Source organism: Hypomesus transpacificus, chromosome 15 (assembly GCF_021917145.1).
Source record: "Hypomesus transpacificus isolate Combined female chromosome 15, fHypTra1, whole genome shotgun sequence".
NCBI lineage: Eukaryota > Metazoa > Chordata > Actinopteri > Osmeriformes > Osmeridae > Hypomesus > Hypomesus transpacificus.
In genome coordinates this window covers 14,741,256-14,761,109 of record NC_061074.1, presented here as the reverse complement: position 1 = coordinate 14,761,109, position 19,854 = coordinate 14,741,256, and the positions used below count along the sequence as shown (strand labels likewise).

At 40.8% G+C, this 19,854-nt stretch overlaps 1 protein-coding gene across 1 annotated transcript in view; it reads right to left on the bottom strand.

Annotated features, from left to right (window-relative positions):
• Positions 1-4,612: 4,612 nt before the first annotated feature.
• Positions 4,613-19,854, bottom strand: part of nectin1b (nectin cell adhesion molecule 1b) — a 65,832-nt gene continuing 50,590 nt past the window's right edge. Inside the window, exon 6 of the mRNA XM_047036043.1 lies at positions 4,613-9,615. Within this exon, the coding sequence (XP_046891999.1) occupies positions 9,110-9,615 (506 nt within the window). The 3' untranslated portion in view covers positions 4,613-9,109. The remainder of the gene's footprint in view (positions 9,616-19,854) is intronic.

The window sequence follows — 19,854 nt, the reverse complement described above, 5'->3', positions numbered from 1 at the left end:
AGATACCCCTCTTTGTTAAAAAACAGTATGGTTGCTCTTTTCTTCTGCTGTTCTATAAGATTTGTGTAAGTGGTAAACTTACTTGTTCTCTACACAATAAAACTCTCAGATTAAGAAAATTCTATTTTATATAATTATATATAATAATTATATATTGAATTAAATTATATATATATTTTATTTTATGACAATTTAGATTGTATTTTATTGTACATTTTATTTAATTCTAATTCCACTTAGTACTGCTAGTTTATGTACCCTATGTACCAAGGCCGTAGCCGTGGAGTCAACATTGGGGGGGACTTTTTGATTCATTTATGATAATTTCGGGCAGCGTGCGTGGTTGCCTGTTGTAGCGTAGCACATTTATATTTTTATATCAATATATTGGGGGGGACATTTTGACCAGATTTGAATATTGGAGGGGATGTGTCCCCCCCAATATGTATTGTGATTACGGCCTTGCTATGTACCCTTACTAGTATAGATAGCCCAGATATTTAAATTTTCGGTTCCTATATGTCTATTGTATGCACCTTCCTGCCAAAGTAAATTCCTTGTCTGTGCAAACTTTCATGGCGAATAAATCCCATTCTGATTCTGAGGAGAACAAAAAACAAAAACAAACATGAATCTGTCATGTAAACAGTGTTTACTAGGTGGCAAGCAAATGCTTGTGTCTGTTAGCTGGCATGTAGCCACGCGGTCCCTCCATCTTCTAGGCCCCAGGGTTTCAGTCATGTTTCCTGCAACAAAACCTCCTTGATAGAATATCAAATAATCTGAACAAAAGACCATCAACACAAATCCATCTTTCATTTTCAAAGATTCTACAAACAAAACCTTGACCAAGGCTCCGAGCCTGAATGTTGGGTTCATGGTATGTTCTGATGTTCAGAAGGAGAATCAAACATGAGTAAAGCCTATCATTTATTCTTAATTTATTCTTTATAATTTATAGCACCTTGTTTTAATGGTTTCAATATTGCATTACGCAATTACACAAATCCAAAATCCCATTAGATCCTGTTTTAATAGTTTACAACCTAAACAGGTTAAACCAGTTGCATGGATGTGAATCATGATTTAAGCCAGAAGGTTTACTCAGGGGTTAAAAGTGAAGCTTAACATTCAAGAGTCCCATTGTCTGGTGTTTCTTAAGGATCATTTCCATGCAGCTCAGGGGCCGGATGGCACTTCATTGATGAGCACTACCTTTTGGAAATCTATTTAAACAGGAAGCTTTTAGCCCATGGCGGGCATTTGTTGTACAAGATGAAACTAGCCAGACCTAACAGGTCATTATGTCATGTGACCCTTTGATGTGATGACAAATGCTTTTGTTCCTGATAGATGTGACATTTTTGTTAAATTGATAGTTATGATCAGTGGACATGATTTTAAAGCAAATCACTTAAGAGTGGATTCTGACCCTGCTCAATTTTGTCCTAAACATAATTGCAAGCCAATGCCCAATCCATTTTCTATCACACTTGTCAGACACATTATTTGGCCAATTTCTGACACCCATGTCTATTTCTATCTCAAGCTTATGATTTTCTAACCTCTTTTGACAATAATCCAATTAGAACACTGCCTCAAATCATGAGGAAGATTCTTGAATTGTGCATGTCGAAGCCCATCAAAATAACAGCTTTACCAAATGAGTCAGAAGTGAGATTAGAAGTTGTATGCTAACCACCTTCCCCCCTTCTCTCACATCCGTCCTCACCCCCTCCTGCCAGTATCATGGTAACCCAGACAGTCTGGGTTAGGAGGATCAGTGTTCGTGTTTTGAATGGATCAGCATTTCAGAAATGGCTTTGCAAATGCAGCACAGCAACCTAATCAATAGAAGTCTTACAGGGTATGGGTAGGAGGCTGTTAGCAGTAATATCAAACCTTACTGTAAAAGGCACCTTGGAGGTTGCCATTATCACTCCCCACTGGTTGACTTGCCTTATGGATAGTAGGGGTGGTTTTGTTCCTGTGTGACAAATACTGTGTGAGAGAGAGAGCAAAGAAAAAGAGAGCGGCAGAGAACAGTAAGCAATAACAACCACTCCAAATACCCACATTTTTGTTGGTCAAGGAAAAAATTTAGGAACACATTGATAAGCTTTCTTATGCAATTTTGTTTGTAGCTGTACCAGCTTGGTTTCTTGTAACTAACCTACAACTTTTAATGAAAGTTACTGTATGTATGCTGGCACACACAAGCATACAGGACACAAAAATACACACAATAACCCCTCCTTCCCTCTGGTGGACTGATCATTAACTGAGTGTTCCCAGCAGGACTTTACAGAAGAGGGGTGTCAGCATTTCTCACCAGAGGGTTTTTAGGCCTTTCGTTCTGCCTGGCACGGCTGAAGTTTAATTGGAGAAAGCTAATGCGCAGCTGGATATCAGGGCTGCTCATGCCATGCCTGGCTCTAATGTGAGGGCACTGTGTATGAATGTGTGTGTGTCTGTGTGTCTGTGTGTGTGTGTGTGTGAAGTGTGTGAAGTGTTCCGTCTTCTCTAAAATGGCAACCAATTATTTTGAAAGGTTTGTGCGATCCATTTATTTTCAAGCCTTCTTATTTACAAAATCAAAGGCATTTGTAAATGATAAGGCTTTTGTAATCGCTTTGTTTACTGAGGGGCTCTACAATCCTATTGCTAAGGCACTGACAAGGTGGTTTCATTTTGTGAAGCTCTTTCAAAGCTTTACATTTAAAACCATATACGGAAGTGGGATTTTTATTAATCATGCCCTTAACCCTTTTACCAGTATGCTTAATTTTATGAGTCAAAAATAATATTTACTTCTAAACGGTAATGGGCAATATTTTAGATGAAGACTCATGCGCAGGTTGGGTTTATTCAGGACCCTGCACCTATCACTTGAGGGTTAATGGCCTGATTTATGCAATTTTCTCATGATTATACACCAGTTCCAATGATTGGTCTGTAATTATAGATAACCTCTTCCTACAGAGATTTATTATGCTACCGTTTATAAAGAGACTTTGTTTATCACAGAGTACAATTAATTTCTTAATATTTACAGTCATTCTATTGTACTCATGGGAGAGGGGAAAGAGCAGGGTATAACATCTGCCCCAGTCCTGAGACCTCTTAGGACTCCCACTCACACTCAGGGGTTAAGTTAACTTTTATGTAGTTTAACATAGAGGGACATAAAAAAAGGAAATGAGACCAACAATATCATAACATGTGAGAATAGCAACATGTTGAACCTCCTATGAAAGATAACAAAGTTTCGTGTTTCTTGAAAAATGAAAGGTCTTCAGGGCTCCATCCCTCATGTAAAATAAAGAAGAAACCCTTTGTCTGCTGATGTGTCCTGACTTGATCCTGACTAGTCATCCATTAGTTGGATTTATTGTTTCTGTGTCAATAATCCAACATTAATAACTTTCCAAAATGCCATCCCTTTCAGGGGCTTTAGGGCTACTATTACTGTAACATCGGCTGACATTTTAGCTGATTGTCATTACCACAACACTTAGGATTTTTCCAAATAACATCAGGTTTAAGTTTGAATTTGGGAAGTAATAGTCGCAAACCTTGGAAAACAATGTTCAAAATACAGTTGATATATAACTTATATGACAAACCAACTAAAACCGTTTGTCAACCAAGTACATGGTACATGTCCATGGTACATATGCTGCAAGGAATAGGGCAGAAGGCATAACAATAAAATACTTAATACAAATAAAAATCCCCTTTGTTTTGTTCATAGAAAATTTGAGAAGCCATCCCCAATTTGTCTGCACAACTTTGGGTCTCTGTTGTTCACAAACACACTGTTTCCCTAAACAAGTACTGGAAACAACTTTACAAACAGCACAAAACAAGCCAGGAAATACTAAGTAAAGTTATACCTATTTACATATGACTGAAGACAAAAAATGACTCAAAACATGAATTAGTATTCATCCAGATAAATATAATTATCAGACAGTTCTGTTTTCTACCAACAACTTGTGATCATAGATGATCAAGGCATACTTATGTCTCTGTTATATCTGTCTTTTCTGCCTGTTTGCACAACATGAATTATTGTTACTTGCACTACATACGAATGAAACAAGACCTTACTGTTGTAGTCTTTTGTGCACAATTCTGACAGCTACGCTGAAAGCTAAAAAGCTATGTAAACTGTGTCTGTATCATGAGGCTGGGTATTTTTGTCTTATTGCAAAAATTCTACGCAATTGTGTATTTTTAGTTTGTGTATTATATTTTGTGTAAAGGCTTTTTATCAATGTTTATGTAGTGTGCATTATCACAAACAATACAGTACTTTGAATTTCAGCTATTAAAACTTCATGTATGTTAGCAACTGTGGTTAGTGAACTAATCATTTACTAATGAAATTACCGTATGAGGGATGACTGTTTAGAAGCTCATGACATAGCCTTATGTATAATGGCCATTGAAAATGTATCTTGTTCGAAGACTATGAAGATAGACATGTAAATTAAATAAACAGTTTGACATGAAGGGTTTAATAAAGGTTTGTTTTGAAAAACTATCCACTTCACATATTAAGATTTTAACATTGTTGTGTTTGATACAAGAGGAAAATAATTCAGTGTAAAGTTGTGTATTTTCTTTTATTATGGAGAGCTCCATGATACCTTCAACTGTACACATTTAAAGCAAGTATAAGAAGCAAAATAAACATATATTGATAAAACCCATCAACAATCTATATGTCCAAAAAATGTAATTTGTAAGAACTATGCTTTAAATATACCATGGTAACAAAACAATTCACATCTCCTTTAGTTACAGGCTACGCCATACATGTAAGATAGCTGTACCTTTCAATTACAAGAACAATACTTACTGAGATCACACCACAGCTTAAACAGAGGATTGCACTGTAAACACAATAGTGCATACAAATTTGGTTTTACAGATTTGACAACATTGCTATGGACCGAGTGGGTTAGAAACTGTATGTCCCCCCCCCCCCCCCACACACACACATCCACTCCCCTCTCCACCCCCCTACCCATGCTATCAGAACCCAATACGTCATCAAAGCTGCGCTTGGACAGAGGGCTCTTTTTTTGGGATGGATAGCAACAGCTGCAGATGAACTCATAGGTTTTTAATGAACATGGAGCAGATGTCTGCCCTTCAGTTCTCTACTCTTGGATGGGTATTTCTGGCTAAGACAGGATATTTCTCCCCATAACCTTGCAATGTGTACCTTCTGGATTAATGTAAAGTTACAAGGTATACGATATGGTTAACAATATCGGGATCTATCTGAAGTTGTTGAGTTGAAACCCTATGCCCTTCAATCTATTCCCATCATCTATGGTGATCATCCTCGTTAATGAAGTAAGGACCCAGTTAATTTCAAAACAAATATGTGATGTTTTACACTTAAGGCTCACATAATGTGAAAATAAATTACCCATAAGGCTAAGAAGTTAAATATAAGAAAACATGACCATACCAAATAAGCAACTGCACCATAAGAAACATCTTCACCAATATATAATTTGGAATACATATCATCAACATTTGATTTACAATGAAACTAATTGCAAGGAAGACCATATAGGTTACATTACCAGTGGTTGAATTTGGAATTGGATTTTGCCATTACCTGATTCTGCAGTATGAGATGCATTGCAAATATGGACCAGATTTCATAAGAGACATTTTAAAATGTAAACCATTGTAAACCAATGTAAACCATTTAGTGATTGGGGACAAAACATTCTTGACTATTGAAATCATTTAATGCTTTAAAACAAATACAAGTTACTTCACTGGGTCATCACATGTGAACAAGATATTTTCTCATATTTGTAACACCCTCAGAAATGTACATTCACATGGCTGCGTACAGAAAAGATCTCTTTTTTTCTTCCTCCTATATACAAAGTCAACATAAGTAACACCCCTTTGTTTGACACTGAAGCCTTCGATGGCATAACAAAACCTACTGGAGTGGCATTTATGTGGATTATAATAGTAAGATCGATCAATCAATCCATCATTGTGATTCTCAGCTTTGCAGTCAAAATAGATCCATTACACATTAACTGGGTCCCTATGCAGTTATCCCTAGATAAAACCAACTATAATCTCAACATTATGTACATTATTTACAGTGGAATGTTGAGCTCTGAAGCAGACATACTGTATACAACAGTAGATGGGCATGGAATAGAATTGTGGTCAGTTATACAAAAGAGAACATCATCATCACGTTATGGATACAATGTTTACACCAACCAGAGTGTGTAGCCGGAAAATACAAACTCGGTTTTTGTGTTTTCAAGAAGAACGTATGGCAGTGGTTTTATAAAAGCACAAAGAGTATTTCCATTTGTGCTTTGATAAAATAGAATTGACCTTAGTTACATTAACGACTTGCTCATGGTCCACAGTTGGATTTGGGTTCATGAATTCTTGACCAAAATCTAAATTATGAATATTTCACTACAAAGTTAGCAGTTTGTGCTTTCACAGAGATTTCCCAATCTGCAACTCTATTTGTCCTTTCCAAATATGATATTTAAATTTGTTAACAGAGTAAAAGTGCTAGAGATTTCCTAGGCAAATTGTTATTATTTTTGATTAAAAAAAAGGTCACTTTTACAATCACGGAGAATGGAGAAAAATGTATTAAATATAATTTTTCTTGGGTAATTGTCAAAAGTTGTTTTTTTCTACCGTATTTTTTATGAATTACAGTACAATCCATGCAACACTTAAGTGGCAATGCACACTGTGCGTATTGGATGACAAGGGGAGCAGCAACTGTTTACCTAACCTTATATCTCCAGAATTTCATAGGCACTGAATGATAAAATCTCAAAGCAATTAATCATACGTTACCTTTTTTGGTAAAGAATGTTGGTTGTATGCGGTTATAATCATGACATAGAAAATGTAAAAGAAATAAAAGCATCCATTAAAGAACAAACTAAAGTACCAGTTCCATTTCATGTGATTATGTAAAAAAAATACACATTTTGTAAAATACTGCATGTGTGGTGGTTTATAACCCACATTCTTCTGAACAAATACAAGCATTGTGGATGAAAAATGCAGCTGATGAATCTGTAGATAAACGTGCACGTTTAAAGTTAGACTTTAGTCTTTGATCCTGAAATCCTTGTTGTCCACCAGTTTACAAAACCTGAACGTCACCACTTTATAAACATTGGCATGGTGTTTTCTGCCGAGCTGCAAACCCACATACACAATGGTCTGGCTTGACACTGAGGAAAAACAGTACACACACACACACTTCCACCCCCACACAAAATCACATGCATAAAATAAGGCTTAATATCTATATTGGTCAGTGTGTCAGATGTAGTTTTATATATATTTCATATTTTGCAATGGTTAATTTTTCTTTATAACAAAGCCTGCCATTTGTGTGGCAGACTTCAAATATATGGGCAAAAAATAGGAACCACATTCACTGGCATTCGTTATTGTGGTTTATAAAAGCTAGCAAAACAATGCTTCTATAAAGGATGATTAAACTGCCATCTGTAGATTCCGCTGCCAACATTTTGGGGAAGGAGAACATGTGTTTTATTCTATTTTCTTCTTTTTTTGAACCTGAAAATAGTTGTTGCAGTCAAATGTATTGAGACATTACTCTGAGAGCAAAAAAAACCCCACTACAGACTAATTCCATAATTCAATCTTCCGCAAAATATCACTTTCAATATCGTTTCCCTTTTCTTTACAAATCACAATCCTGCATGCAGAAACATACAGACTGATATTTCCCCAATGTCCATGTCCATCAGACACTCTAAATAGATGGTGCAGTGTTGCCAAGCACACTTGGCCAGTTGTTTACAGCCAAGAGAAGCCAAAGTCATAAACAGGCAAAAGTCACACCACTGAGCATCAGAGTAATTCCAAAGGCAATTTTTCTCTGATGTAACCTTACTAGAAATAACCATTATTACGGGAAAACACAATTATGTCCACTCAACACAAAATTAGACATTTCATTTCAGTGGTCAGATTACACAGGAACACTCTTTCAAGTTTAAGTGACAGAAATGGCATGTCAGAGCATAACATGTTACGTTGAAAACAGTGGACGTGTCACACCCCAATTGAATCCAAAAGGGAATGTGGAACATAGTGACGTCGAATGCTTAAAGACAACAGTCCTCCTCTCTCATACTAAGGTATATCAGTCATTCAATGTTGGGCACCAAACAAATGTGGCGATTGAAAATTTGAAGCATGTTCTGGCATGTCATCCGTTGGTACTGCCATGAGTATGGAGTATGATATCTGGTCTCATGGTGTAAGAGCATTACACACTGAGTTTTGAGCATTTCAATGTCTTGGAAGGCAGCTAATTTTTCTGTATCAGTCAACACATGCCTTATGTTGATGTTCAATATGAATGTCTTGCCAATATGTAGATGGTAAAAGAAAAGCAGAGAGAAAAGGGCTGTTACAGCAAAAATATCACTTTTTCTAAAATAATGAATCGCAAGGAATTTTATTTTTAGTTTCTGATTACCTTGAACCAATACAAAAGTAGATCATAAAAAACATAAGCACACAAGGCAATGATGAGAATTACAAAAACTGTATCATACATCCAGTGTAGGACTTTCACAAATGTGCTTAGCAATACCCCATTCCTTATTGTCTCTTTTTGTACATTTAATACATTTACAGTAACATAAAAATTCACCAAAAGCAAAATACACCAGTATTGATAAGGTAGCCAGCTCCCTGGCCTTTAGTCAATGGTGATTGGCATGAGTCCAATATTTTTTATACATATTTTTTTGTATTGTTTGAAGATTCATCTAATGGAGTTCCGATATACCATGAAGTATTGTTGATGAGTTGACGTTGCAAGCTCTTTAAATCGACACTGTGTTTGCTAACACAGATTATTTGAATGGGCCCTGATGGGAGATGCTAGGTTGTGCAACTGAGGGATGGGGTTGAGGGTGGGGTGGGGTTGGGGGCAGACAATGGAAGGGTAGGGTTGATCATGGTGGTGAAGGGGGGGGGGGGGGATGCAGGAGGGTAGGGGGGAAGGGGTTGTTTGGTTTGTTGCATTCCCCTACACATACCACTCTTTCTTGGATATGACTGAGCCATCGGTTTGGGATACCATGTCATCAGCGATTTCAGGTTCAGGGTCATACTGGAAAGTGAGAGTCCGTTCGTCATATTCTCGGCTCTCTCCTTCATCCACAGTGAAATAGGGCCTCTTCAGGTCCTCTGCATCTCCATCAAAATCGCGCTCGCTAGCCTCAAAGCCTCCTGGGCCACTAATCTGGGCAGGCTTCTTCTCGTCATCTGAGTCGTCTGGGTATTGGAGGTTCTTGGGTATAGGAGGATGGGCAGGTAGGCCCCCGGCCTTGCTATAGCCATTCCCAAACACATGTTTCTTGGTGCTGTAGTCACCCTTGAAGGTGCGCTGCCGACGCCGCAGGAATACGAAGAGGAGGGTGGCAGCCACCCCCAACAGGACGACTCCCCCCACAGCGCCCCCGATGGCGGCCCCAGTACTGTGCTGCTCCTGCGGGATCTCACGGCCCCCAGGTGGTGGGTTGTTAGGGAATTCTGGGTAGGAAAAGACAGATGGAAGGGGACAGTGTGTCAGTGCTCTGGTGGGAGGAGGTGCTTTGTGCAGGTGCTCTTTTTTGGGGGGGAAAGATGAGGGAAGGGAGACAGGGAAGGAAAAGCAAAGGGAAAAGGAAGGACCCCCCCGCCCCACGACGGACCCCCCACCCCGAGAAACCCAGAAAGACCTCTGTAAAATCAAAGATTAGTCATCAACAGCCACATGCGTTTCCAGAAGATCAGGAAGGATGAAATAAACAGCCAGTCTAGCACACGGTACAACCAAAGGGGAGAAATAACAACCGTTTCTGATATGTAGACCTCATGCTGATGCTTTTTTCTCAAATAAACAACTATTCTGACAGTCTTTTTAATCCCTGTGGTCTTTAAAAGACCGTAAACACTGTGTCTTGAAAACACCTTCATATGGGATTTTTCTTTTTGGTTTACAACCGATGTGGTGAATACAAATATCCTCCAAACAATTTAACACAGTCATTACCATGATCATGTCAAAAAGACATTAAACCCACACTTACAATGATGAAAAGCACACAGAACAGTCTTAGAAAGTGATTTAACGTATGTTGCAGTCTACACACAATGACTATGACGGGAAAGAACTAATCAAATGATGCGCGTCATACCACCTGCTAATGGAAAACTGTGAACTTGGCCCCAATTTACCACTTTTTGTTGACCTCAAAGATTACAACACATGACTAGCAACCAAAACCTAAAAACCTTATAGGTAATTCCCTTCTCTTGTTAAAGCTTGACTGTGCAAACATAACCTTTGAAGGCAGTGGTGGATTGTGATGAAACAGAGTGACTACTATTCGACAACATGATCAAAGCCTTTCTCAGAGGTACAAGAGTTCTTGTCTCAACCTGCAAAAAACCGCAGTGAATTCAGTTGCGAGAAATGTTTTACAGGAAAAACGAATCAAGGTGTCTACTACAAGGATTGTGGAAGAGAGGATTGGGAAAGAAAAGATTAAACCTTGAAAAGACACACCCAAATGACAGCCCTTAATGACATCTCTGCTGAGAAGACAGTAAAGAACAGATTCACAAGCACATGCAATGTAGGATCATGATACGGGGAGCCAACTCAATCTCAAGCAAACAAACCCAATACATCTGTCAAGGCAACATCTCAGTTCTAGAATTGCTTTGGAAAAGGCACAATTGTAAAAGAATGTAAACATAAAGAACACATTAGTAATGTTAATGTATGTTATAGAAAGGTATGCAAGTGTGTGAGGACAATGCATGTCTAGGTGACCAGAACCTTGGCCTTTTGAATGAGGTGTCATTTTAGAACAAAATAACATGCATGACTTGCAAGTGGAAATCAACAAGGCCAAAGAAGGCTTATTTCTATAGACAGCTTGATCGGATTTGCAATAATACATGGAGAAACCTTGGATGATTCCACACACCTTACATACAAATTTCACAGAAGAAAAAGAGTGAGGAAGACTGTATGATATAATGTGTATTAGTAAACATGGCAACAAGAAACAGAATGTCCTCATTATCATTATTTCACACAAGACAAAGGAAAGACAAATTACCCTTATATCTTAAGTAATAATTGAGTTTCAAATTATTTAGTTTTGGTGTTAACTCAAAGCTATTACATTCAATTAGAACTGCAGCCTCATTAGCAGGATTGATAAATGCATCAAGTGCAGGGGCTCCAGTAGTCTGGGGATTGTTCTAGTGCCTGTAGGGTGGCATGACTACTCCTGAAATCTTCCTCTCAGACACAATTACCAAAACAATCTATCAGTCCAGGAGAAAGACCTTCCAAAAGGCCAATGTCTTTCTATCTCCCTCCCGGTTCCTCTCCCTTCTAGTCTGCATTTCTTCTACCCAGGCTGATGAGAAAGCTCTCAGGTTTCCCTGGCTGGGCTGGCCACAGTCTCAGATAGCAGCTCAGGTTTTAATCTGACCACCCTAATGGGATTATTCAGACACAGGGCCTTCATTACACACATGAATGAGAGAGCAGAGCCAGGTCACCTCTGCCCGGGAACACATCCTCCCACCACATCCATGAAGGAGCAAAAATCCATAGGATTGGAGGAGTGGAAGGTGAGAGAGAAGGAAAACAGGCTTGTGTAATCCTCTCCTCCACCCTTCACTGCTCCCCTCTTTTGGCAGCAAGCACTCTCATCAGTCCATTCGCATACTCTAATTGGTCAGATTCTATTAAAAACGGGCCACAGAAGGCCATTAAACCACTTGAAAGTTGACAGTGAAAAGATAATAGTAACACAAGTTGGATATAAACCTCAGTAAGTCGTTTTTATTTTGGGAACGGTAGTAATAGAAATAAGTAAGGATTCTCACTGACACTGTGTTTCAAGAGTATGTGTTCCAGCGCTAATCATTCTCGAATCTGTTAGCTCATTCTGATAAATGATGTTAAAACAACCCTCCAACTTTTCATAGGCTTTTGTCAGACTCTTCCAGTGTTCTGTTTACACAACATTAAGGTCATAAAAGAGGGCCCTTGAAGGTGGCAATGCCAAAAATGATCCTGCAAGTGGCAAAATTCTCCAATGGAGTTATTATATTGTCTCGCTTTTCTTCCGGCCTGGGAGAACGGAAGAGGAGTGTGAAGACAAAACTCCTTACAGGAATGGAACTCTGACTTTCTGAGGAGAAAGGATAAGGACCAAGCCTCCAGATGGAACCTCAATCAGCTCGTTCTCCACTTCAGTTTACTGCAGAGGGAGGAAGATACCTCCTTTCACATGACTTTTATTAGGTGCGTCAGCATGGGGGTTCTGTCTCTTCCTGGTCGTTCTCAAAATATTAAATGTTTATTGGCTTCGCTCTCTCTCACTCCGTCTCTCTCCCTTACTTTCTGCCTCTCTGCTTGCCTACCAAGGTCACTTACAGCCATGATCTATGAGACACACATTCTATTTCCCTGGCCTGCAAACACATGGAGATAACAAATGTCAAATAATTTCACACTTTCTACATCTGCCTCCAGGCATCCTCTCCCTGGTGGGAGATTCACGTACCATACCCATTTGAGTATGTGAAATTAAAATGCTGATGGCACACACTAATCTTATTACAGGAACATTAATAATAACACACTGTTTGAGAGGCAGGGATATGGCAGTACTGTGAAGAGTACCAAGGAGGAAGGGAGGAGGTGTTTCTGCAGCCTTCTGTAGCTAACGGCAACACCTGCCAGAAGATAGATAAAAAAGGCCTCAAAGTGTCACAACAGCAGCCTTGATACTGTTCCTGCCAACAAAAGGATGCGTCTATTAATGGGCCGCTGGGACTATGCAGATTGCAAGGTAACCTTGAGTACCAACAGCCGAAACCTTCTATTGAGATTAATAGGTGCCAAGATGGACCATGAAAGGATATAACTCAATCTAGGCATGATAGAGTCATGATGGATTTCAACAGAAAGGCATGCCATGAAAAAGTGTCTCTAAATCTTTAAACGAGAAACAACCCTACCATTACACTTTCTATTTCAATCAATTATTCTATTTTGGGTATTTACGCAAATGATCAAATGTAGGTATGTTTTTTAACTATTTACTATCTGGAAGCCATTGACATAAACACATTTCCATATACTATTATGACCAAAAAACTGATGTTAGTTTATTACTAACAAAATATTTAAGGAGATCCACAATTCTCATTTCACAGTACAAGGCTATAAACACGGCAATGTTTATCTAATCTCAGATCAACAGTGTGTCCTGTCATACGTCTGGTTAATGAATGTTCTCCACAGGAATACATAAGACAAGATTTGTTGTTCCAAGTACGCTCCCTGCAGCCACCAGTGTGACATGTCAAAGATGTTTCACGAGATACGAAGAGGTGAGCGAAGGGCTCTCACAGACAGAAAGGGTTTCACAACGCTAGCCTGCGGGGCTAGCTCCCGGGTGTTCTGCAATCCTGTCTACACATGCAGGAGGGCAGGTACATTCCTGAGAATCAACAAAATCACTCAGGCAAGCTCTCGAGAAAGAAAGCGAGTGAACCAGGGTTTTTAAAGAAAAGCAGTTAGAATGTTGACTATAATACAAACATTCAAGACAGGAACGTTCAGTGGTGAAAAGAAGTATGTTGTGATGGTTAACTGTGTGAAGTTGAATACAACTAAAAGACAACATAATGGGACAGTAGGAGGAGGGAAATTGGGAAAAACGAACAAAGAAAATGATGACTTGAAAGATTCAATGACTTGAAAGGTCCTTGCCATTCTCCAATTTGAATTTTCCAACAGTCACTGGGTCATGATGATGTAATACTGCCACTATAAATAAAAGCTCATCAGTGAGCTTTTTGTGCCTTCCCTGAGAGCAGACAGAAAGGAACAGCCTATTTCCTCAGACCACCAATCCTCCTTTCTTTAATTTGATCCTGTGTTTGTCAACACTGTTTGCTGTCAGCGACTGTCCAGCAGCACAAGCCTCAGTTATTTGTTGCTAAATGTCAGTTACGCCATTAAAACCTTTGGACCTGGAATTCAAATCCAATTCCCGTAAAAAGCCAAAGGACAGGGGGCAGAGTCTGTGCCGAGTGAGATAACGCTACCAAATAATACTGGCATCAAACACACATGACAGCATCACTGACATGTCCTTAACATGCTCCGACTTCCCTGTCTGTCAAGGCATACATGGAGAATTGTGTTACCCGGTTTTCACGTTGTTTCACTTTTACGGATGCATTTTCTTGCTATTTTTCCATGATTTAACAGTCATCCAATATCCCTTTGGAGATAGGATGGATCTCTCTGGTTTAGAGCTGATCTGCATGAGGGTGTGTCCCATGTAATGAGAGGATAAATAATTAGGCTAGCAGATGTGAACTTGTCATACACAAACACGTCTTCTTTATCAGTGTGTCAGCAAGGGGCGGAAAGAAAAGGAGAGGACGGGAGTTGTTTACCAGTAGACCATCCCTCTCCTCGCTGTCTTTATTATTTTTGGACTGTGCGTAGTTATGTGTGTGTGCATGTGTGTTGGTATTGAGTGAATCACCACAGCCACAGCTCTGGAGCCTGTGGTCTGACCCTAGGACACTGTCTGACCTACTTAATCAGTAGCCTTCCAGGGAGATGCCAGCGCCAACGCCTCAGCCCTGACAGCGGACACTGAGGGAAAGGAGGAGAAGGGGGAGGAGAACAAGGAGGACTACAAGGAGGGAGATAGAGGAGACGAGCAGAGCTAAACGGGTTGGACCAATACCCATGCACCATCTGTCTCCATCTCTATGCCATGCATCTCCTCTCTAAATCCCCGGGAGAGCCGAAACAGCAAACATGCAAAAAACAAATGTTAAAATAAATCACTAACATTTCCCCCTTGCTCACACACCATCCCCTCCTGACTGGGAGCCCAGTAGCTAGCCTATCCCTCCAGTTCACCCCCTACACCACATCAAAAAAGACCCCCTTCCGCTCAGAGCAACGCTGCCTCCATTTCATGCAACGCAACCGGCGACTAGAGACTCTCTACTTTTGCCAGTGCAGGCACAACGGACGCTTTATCAGTAGCCCATGGTGTGCGAGCGAGGCATAGAGCCTCATGCTAATGTCTCATTTAGATAATGAGGCGTGAGCTTGGCGGGATGGTAGCCGTGAGGGGCCCTGCCTGTGAAGACAAGAGGAGGGCTGGAATCACGCTCCATCAGCCCACATGCCTGAAGCCACCCAGGTATGTGCCTGGGAGAGCTCACGGGAGGCAGGGAGCTTGCCCGCGGGCCGGCGGCACAACCGCGGACCCCCACCCACAGTGCTTTGAAAGTGTTCAATTGACTCGACGGCACATGTCGACTTACAGTGAGGGCTTAATGATATACAAGATCTCCGTGTGGGACTGCTGAAGTCGATGAATAATGCAGAGATGGCTGTGTGGAACCACGGTGCAAAGCGCCATGCCAGGCAGATTGAGATGTGCCCTGTCATGACAGGACAAGACAAACAAATTTAGCATTGCTTGGGGAGCTTCCGCAACACTGACATCATAATGCCTTGCGTCTTAGTTGGGTACAAGGAAAACGACAAACTGCAGTGTGTGACCTGGCATGTGAAGTTCAGTTTATACAGTGTAATAATGGAATTATTCAGGGACATTGCTCTCGTAATAATACAAATACAAACACAGACAGACAGGTATTCAAAGAAGATACAAAGTCCTTTCATAGTTTATGAAAATGGTCCGCACCATAAGTACTGCTGTTACCAATCGGTCCTTGGGATGTTCCAGACTTTGTGCACAGAGATGGTATATAATGAAGATAGAACTTAATAGAAGCTGCCAATGAATTTGGAGCATCCATCGAAATTAAATCATCTATAGGACAGTGCCATTCTCTCCCATCTCTCCCCCTGTCTTCGCCAATCAGGTCATGTCTTGGAGGATAGGATATGTGACAAGCAGTGAGAAAGACGTCGACTCAGCCGCCTTGGTAAAAGGAAGTAAATACCACTGGTGCCATCCCTTCTCTTCCTCGCTTCTCCCTTGTCCTTCTCCTACCCCCTCTTCATTGACCCATCCCTCCCTCGCTCCCTTTTCCCCCTTCATCCCCATCTTTCTCAACATCCCTGGTTTTGCCGTACGACAAAGAGCCTATTCCTGGCATCCATGATTTTTATCTCTGAACTTAATTCCAATACCATATTCATTGAAGCATTTATTTTCGTCACATGGATTCCATCATTTATTTATATCTTTCAATGGTGTATATCTATGTTTTATTCATCTCATTTTCACCTTGTGGTTCACTTTCTTCCCTTCATCTGTCTCTCTCTAGAAGAACGAGCGATTGCTTGTTCAGGCAGGCGTGAACAGCTGTCTGTGCCGGTTGCCTGTGCCTACGGAGGCTTACGTCCCCATACTTTCTGGCTAAATTGAGGCGAACTTAGTCACTCTATTGCATATTTAACCTTAGAGACGAGTCCAAAAGCTATCAAGGCTCAACCTCTGCAGTCAAACCCAGCAGATTTATCAGTGGCTGAAGATGGAGATGAAAGTTTGCCTAGGATACTGCCAGACTAAAAGGCTCCCACTCCGCCCGACCTTACTGCATACTACTCCCATTCTCCCTTACACATATGATGACCTTAATATGCCAAGAAGGATTCATCTTCTTTGGATCTTTGCAGCCCACACTAACAAAGGTTGACCCTACCGTGTGCGCCTCCAATGCTCATATACCAAGCAATCAAACAGAGATCATTATCCAAAACATGTTCGGAAGAGGGTAAACAAATTAACTTCCCATTGAATGGCTGCTCACCCATTGGCAGTCATTTTCCCATCACGCCAGTGTCACTGTTGTTTACAGAGCCGCCCTCAGCAGAGAACCACTCACTGCTCTTTTCTCAGGGGTGATAATAACATAATTGTTAGGGCAGTCTGACAGAACAGTCATTCATCGTGACGGTCGTGGCCGGGTGGATCTCAAAATCACACTGCAAAGCTGTTCGTTTCCCATGCACAGCCAAGGGAGTGTGACGATGGTAAAGTTGATATTCGTAATTAAAGACTCATTTTGCCCTCTTAAGTGGGAATCATCTTGAGGGTTAACCACATCATTCTTCCCTTTGCTGTGAGTTGTGACTGACTGAGTTATTCTATATCCTGTGATTTTTGTTTCCTCCCTATTCCCAGTAGATGGAAGCACAGCAGGGATTAATCCTAAAGGTAGAGGCTAGGGTAATTTAGTGGACAGTTACTCAGTTAGATGTAAATGATTTCTGAACTACAGTGGCTTATGTACAGTGTGCTTTTCAATATTCCCGTTTTTTCAAACAAACTCTGTGGGACCTTAGAAACTGGCACATTCATCTAGCCTTTTGGTATTCTGGTGGGACTACATGTAAATTTACCCTCGGTAGATCTTTGACCGGAATGTAAATAAGAATGGCAAAGGACGACAAGGTAAAAGTCCTCCAATTACAAGACCCACCACAACCACAGCTCTCTTTCACCCGCACCTTCCCACTTCCCCTGTTCCCCTTTCTTACACTTCTCCCTGTCTCCTCCTTGTTCTCTGCGTGTAGATTGATTAAAACAGGAGAGTGGTTCATTAGATTCCGACAAGTGACACCATATCTCCAGAACACGTGTCCTTGGAGAGTACCACATCAGCCCAAGCTGCCCGCCGCAGTCGATGCCATCCGACTAACACTACCTCTCAACTAATTGAAACAAGGTGCTTTGTGGCCCTTTCAAGAATAGGTGACAGTTCTGCAGCTCCTTGAAATTCATCTGAGGAAAGCGGCTTCAGTAGCTTCATTTAAATGCTCCATGAGTCATTATTGTTTTCCAGTTCCCAGGTGTGGTGAAGTAACAGAGGTAATCTAAGCCAGTGAGTTCAAAACAGACTGAGGCAACTAGTTATGATACTGTTATGTACTTTGCTTACCTGCCTTTCCGCATTCACACTTTACTGAAAGGTTTAGGTCCCCCAAAATAAATCAAAGAGGTACAACTTCTCAATTCCGTCAAACAACATAATTGCCCTAAAAGCTTTTGTGACTCGACACCTCCAAAAGGCGCCTTTCAATAATGCATGTAGCGATTACAAAGCCGCTAATTGCAAGCATGGGACAGGTAGACCTACTGGTTTAGAATGTATGTGTTGTTTGCTTTGGTTACCTTCCTTTAATGCATAGAGCACTTATCGAGCATTCTTTTGGAACCACCTGCCAGAACGTGTGCTGCAGCCTTGAACATGAGCCAGCGGAAGGCTCTCTAACCTGACTCCCCCCCCCCTCCCCCCCCTTGGCTCCCTCTCCCCCTCTGCCGGGCCTATCCAAGGCTGTTGGGAGGCGCAGAGATGCCTTTTGAAGTTAATGAAGCATCAGCACACTCTTTTACCTCCACTGCTGGGTCATTATGTAGAGCCAAAGTCAAGAGTGCACAAAGCACATGAAAGAGCAAAGAGGCAGTGCGGCCGTCTCCAGGGTTTTCTCTTAACGGGGGCTTTTATTCCTATCATCGGTGAATGGCCGGCACTAAAACCAACCGCTACCAAAAAAAGTCTTGATATACGGTGTAGCACAAGGCTGTAAAACATCTATATTCAATTCAATATCTTTGTCTCTGAGGTAAGAATTTCTGGACGGTTCGAAGGAAGATGTGAGACCTTGGCTGGCAGTCTCCGATGAGACTGAGTGTGTTGCATTTCACAGGATCAGCGAAGACAGAGGAGGAGAAAGAGAAGACATCCTGATCCCCTTAACTGTTACTATGGAAACAGATGTGCTTGCAGAACGGCATGGGACCCCTTGGAAATCACACTTACAACTGTGATTCTAGCTTTTTTTAGGGGGTGGGGGGAGGATCTAATGAGAGCAAGCACAGAGACCACACGAGACATAAGACACCATCGCTGTCTTGGTGAGTGACTGTCATGGTATCTGCAGCCTTTGGAGTATGGAAAATGGAGTTGCACATACAGCAAGCACAGCTACATGAAACACAAATGAACTGAGAAGTAAAAGAAATAGCTAAACACAGTGCGTCCCTAAAGGGCATATGTTTTTTGTCCAAGAACTTGAATCGCCTGCATGGCTACAACTACAGCTTCACTCTAACAGGAGGTTGTACGGTTGTTGAGAGAGCATACCGTGTCAAACCTCTGTATCAATACTCATGTTGTGCAGCCGACTTAGTAGCCTCCATTGGGTGTCTGTAACCTACTGTATACGCTTATTTTCCAAGCTCAGTCAACGTGGAGGACACAAACATTTGGTACATAATGATGCCTGTTATGGTGTTTGGTTTATATATCTAGTCATGTACAGTATATATCCATGATCTCTCGACGTAAACATGTACAAACATCCCAACACACAAACAAGCTGCTCTCAGCACAACCGATGTGAATAGTTCTTCACATTCAATGAAAACAATGCCACAGTCAAATTCAGGATGCAACACACACAATGAAGAGTGGAATCTTGACCCACACTAGGTTGACACACTAGGCACACATTAGATGTTCCTTCTGTGATCCTTGTGTCTTAGTATTATCATTCCCATAATCACGTCCCTATATACATGTGTATGTGTACACACAACAAAACACACCCCAAAACAGTCATTGTCTGATCACAGTTTACATTCAAGGTGATTAATATGCTCCTGAGAATACACTGAACAAAGATGGGAACAGAGTTTGAAATACAGTAAAATATATGGAAATGGAGTTAGAATAGAGTGA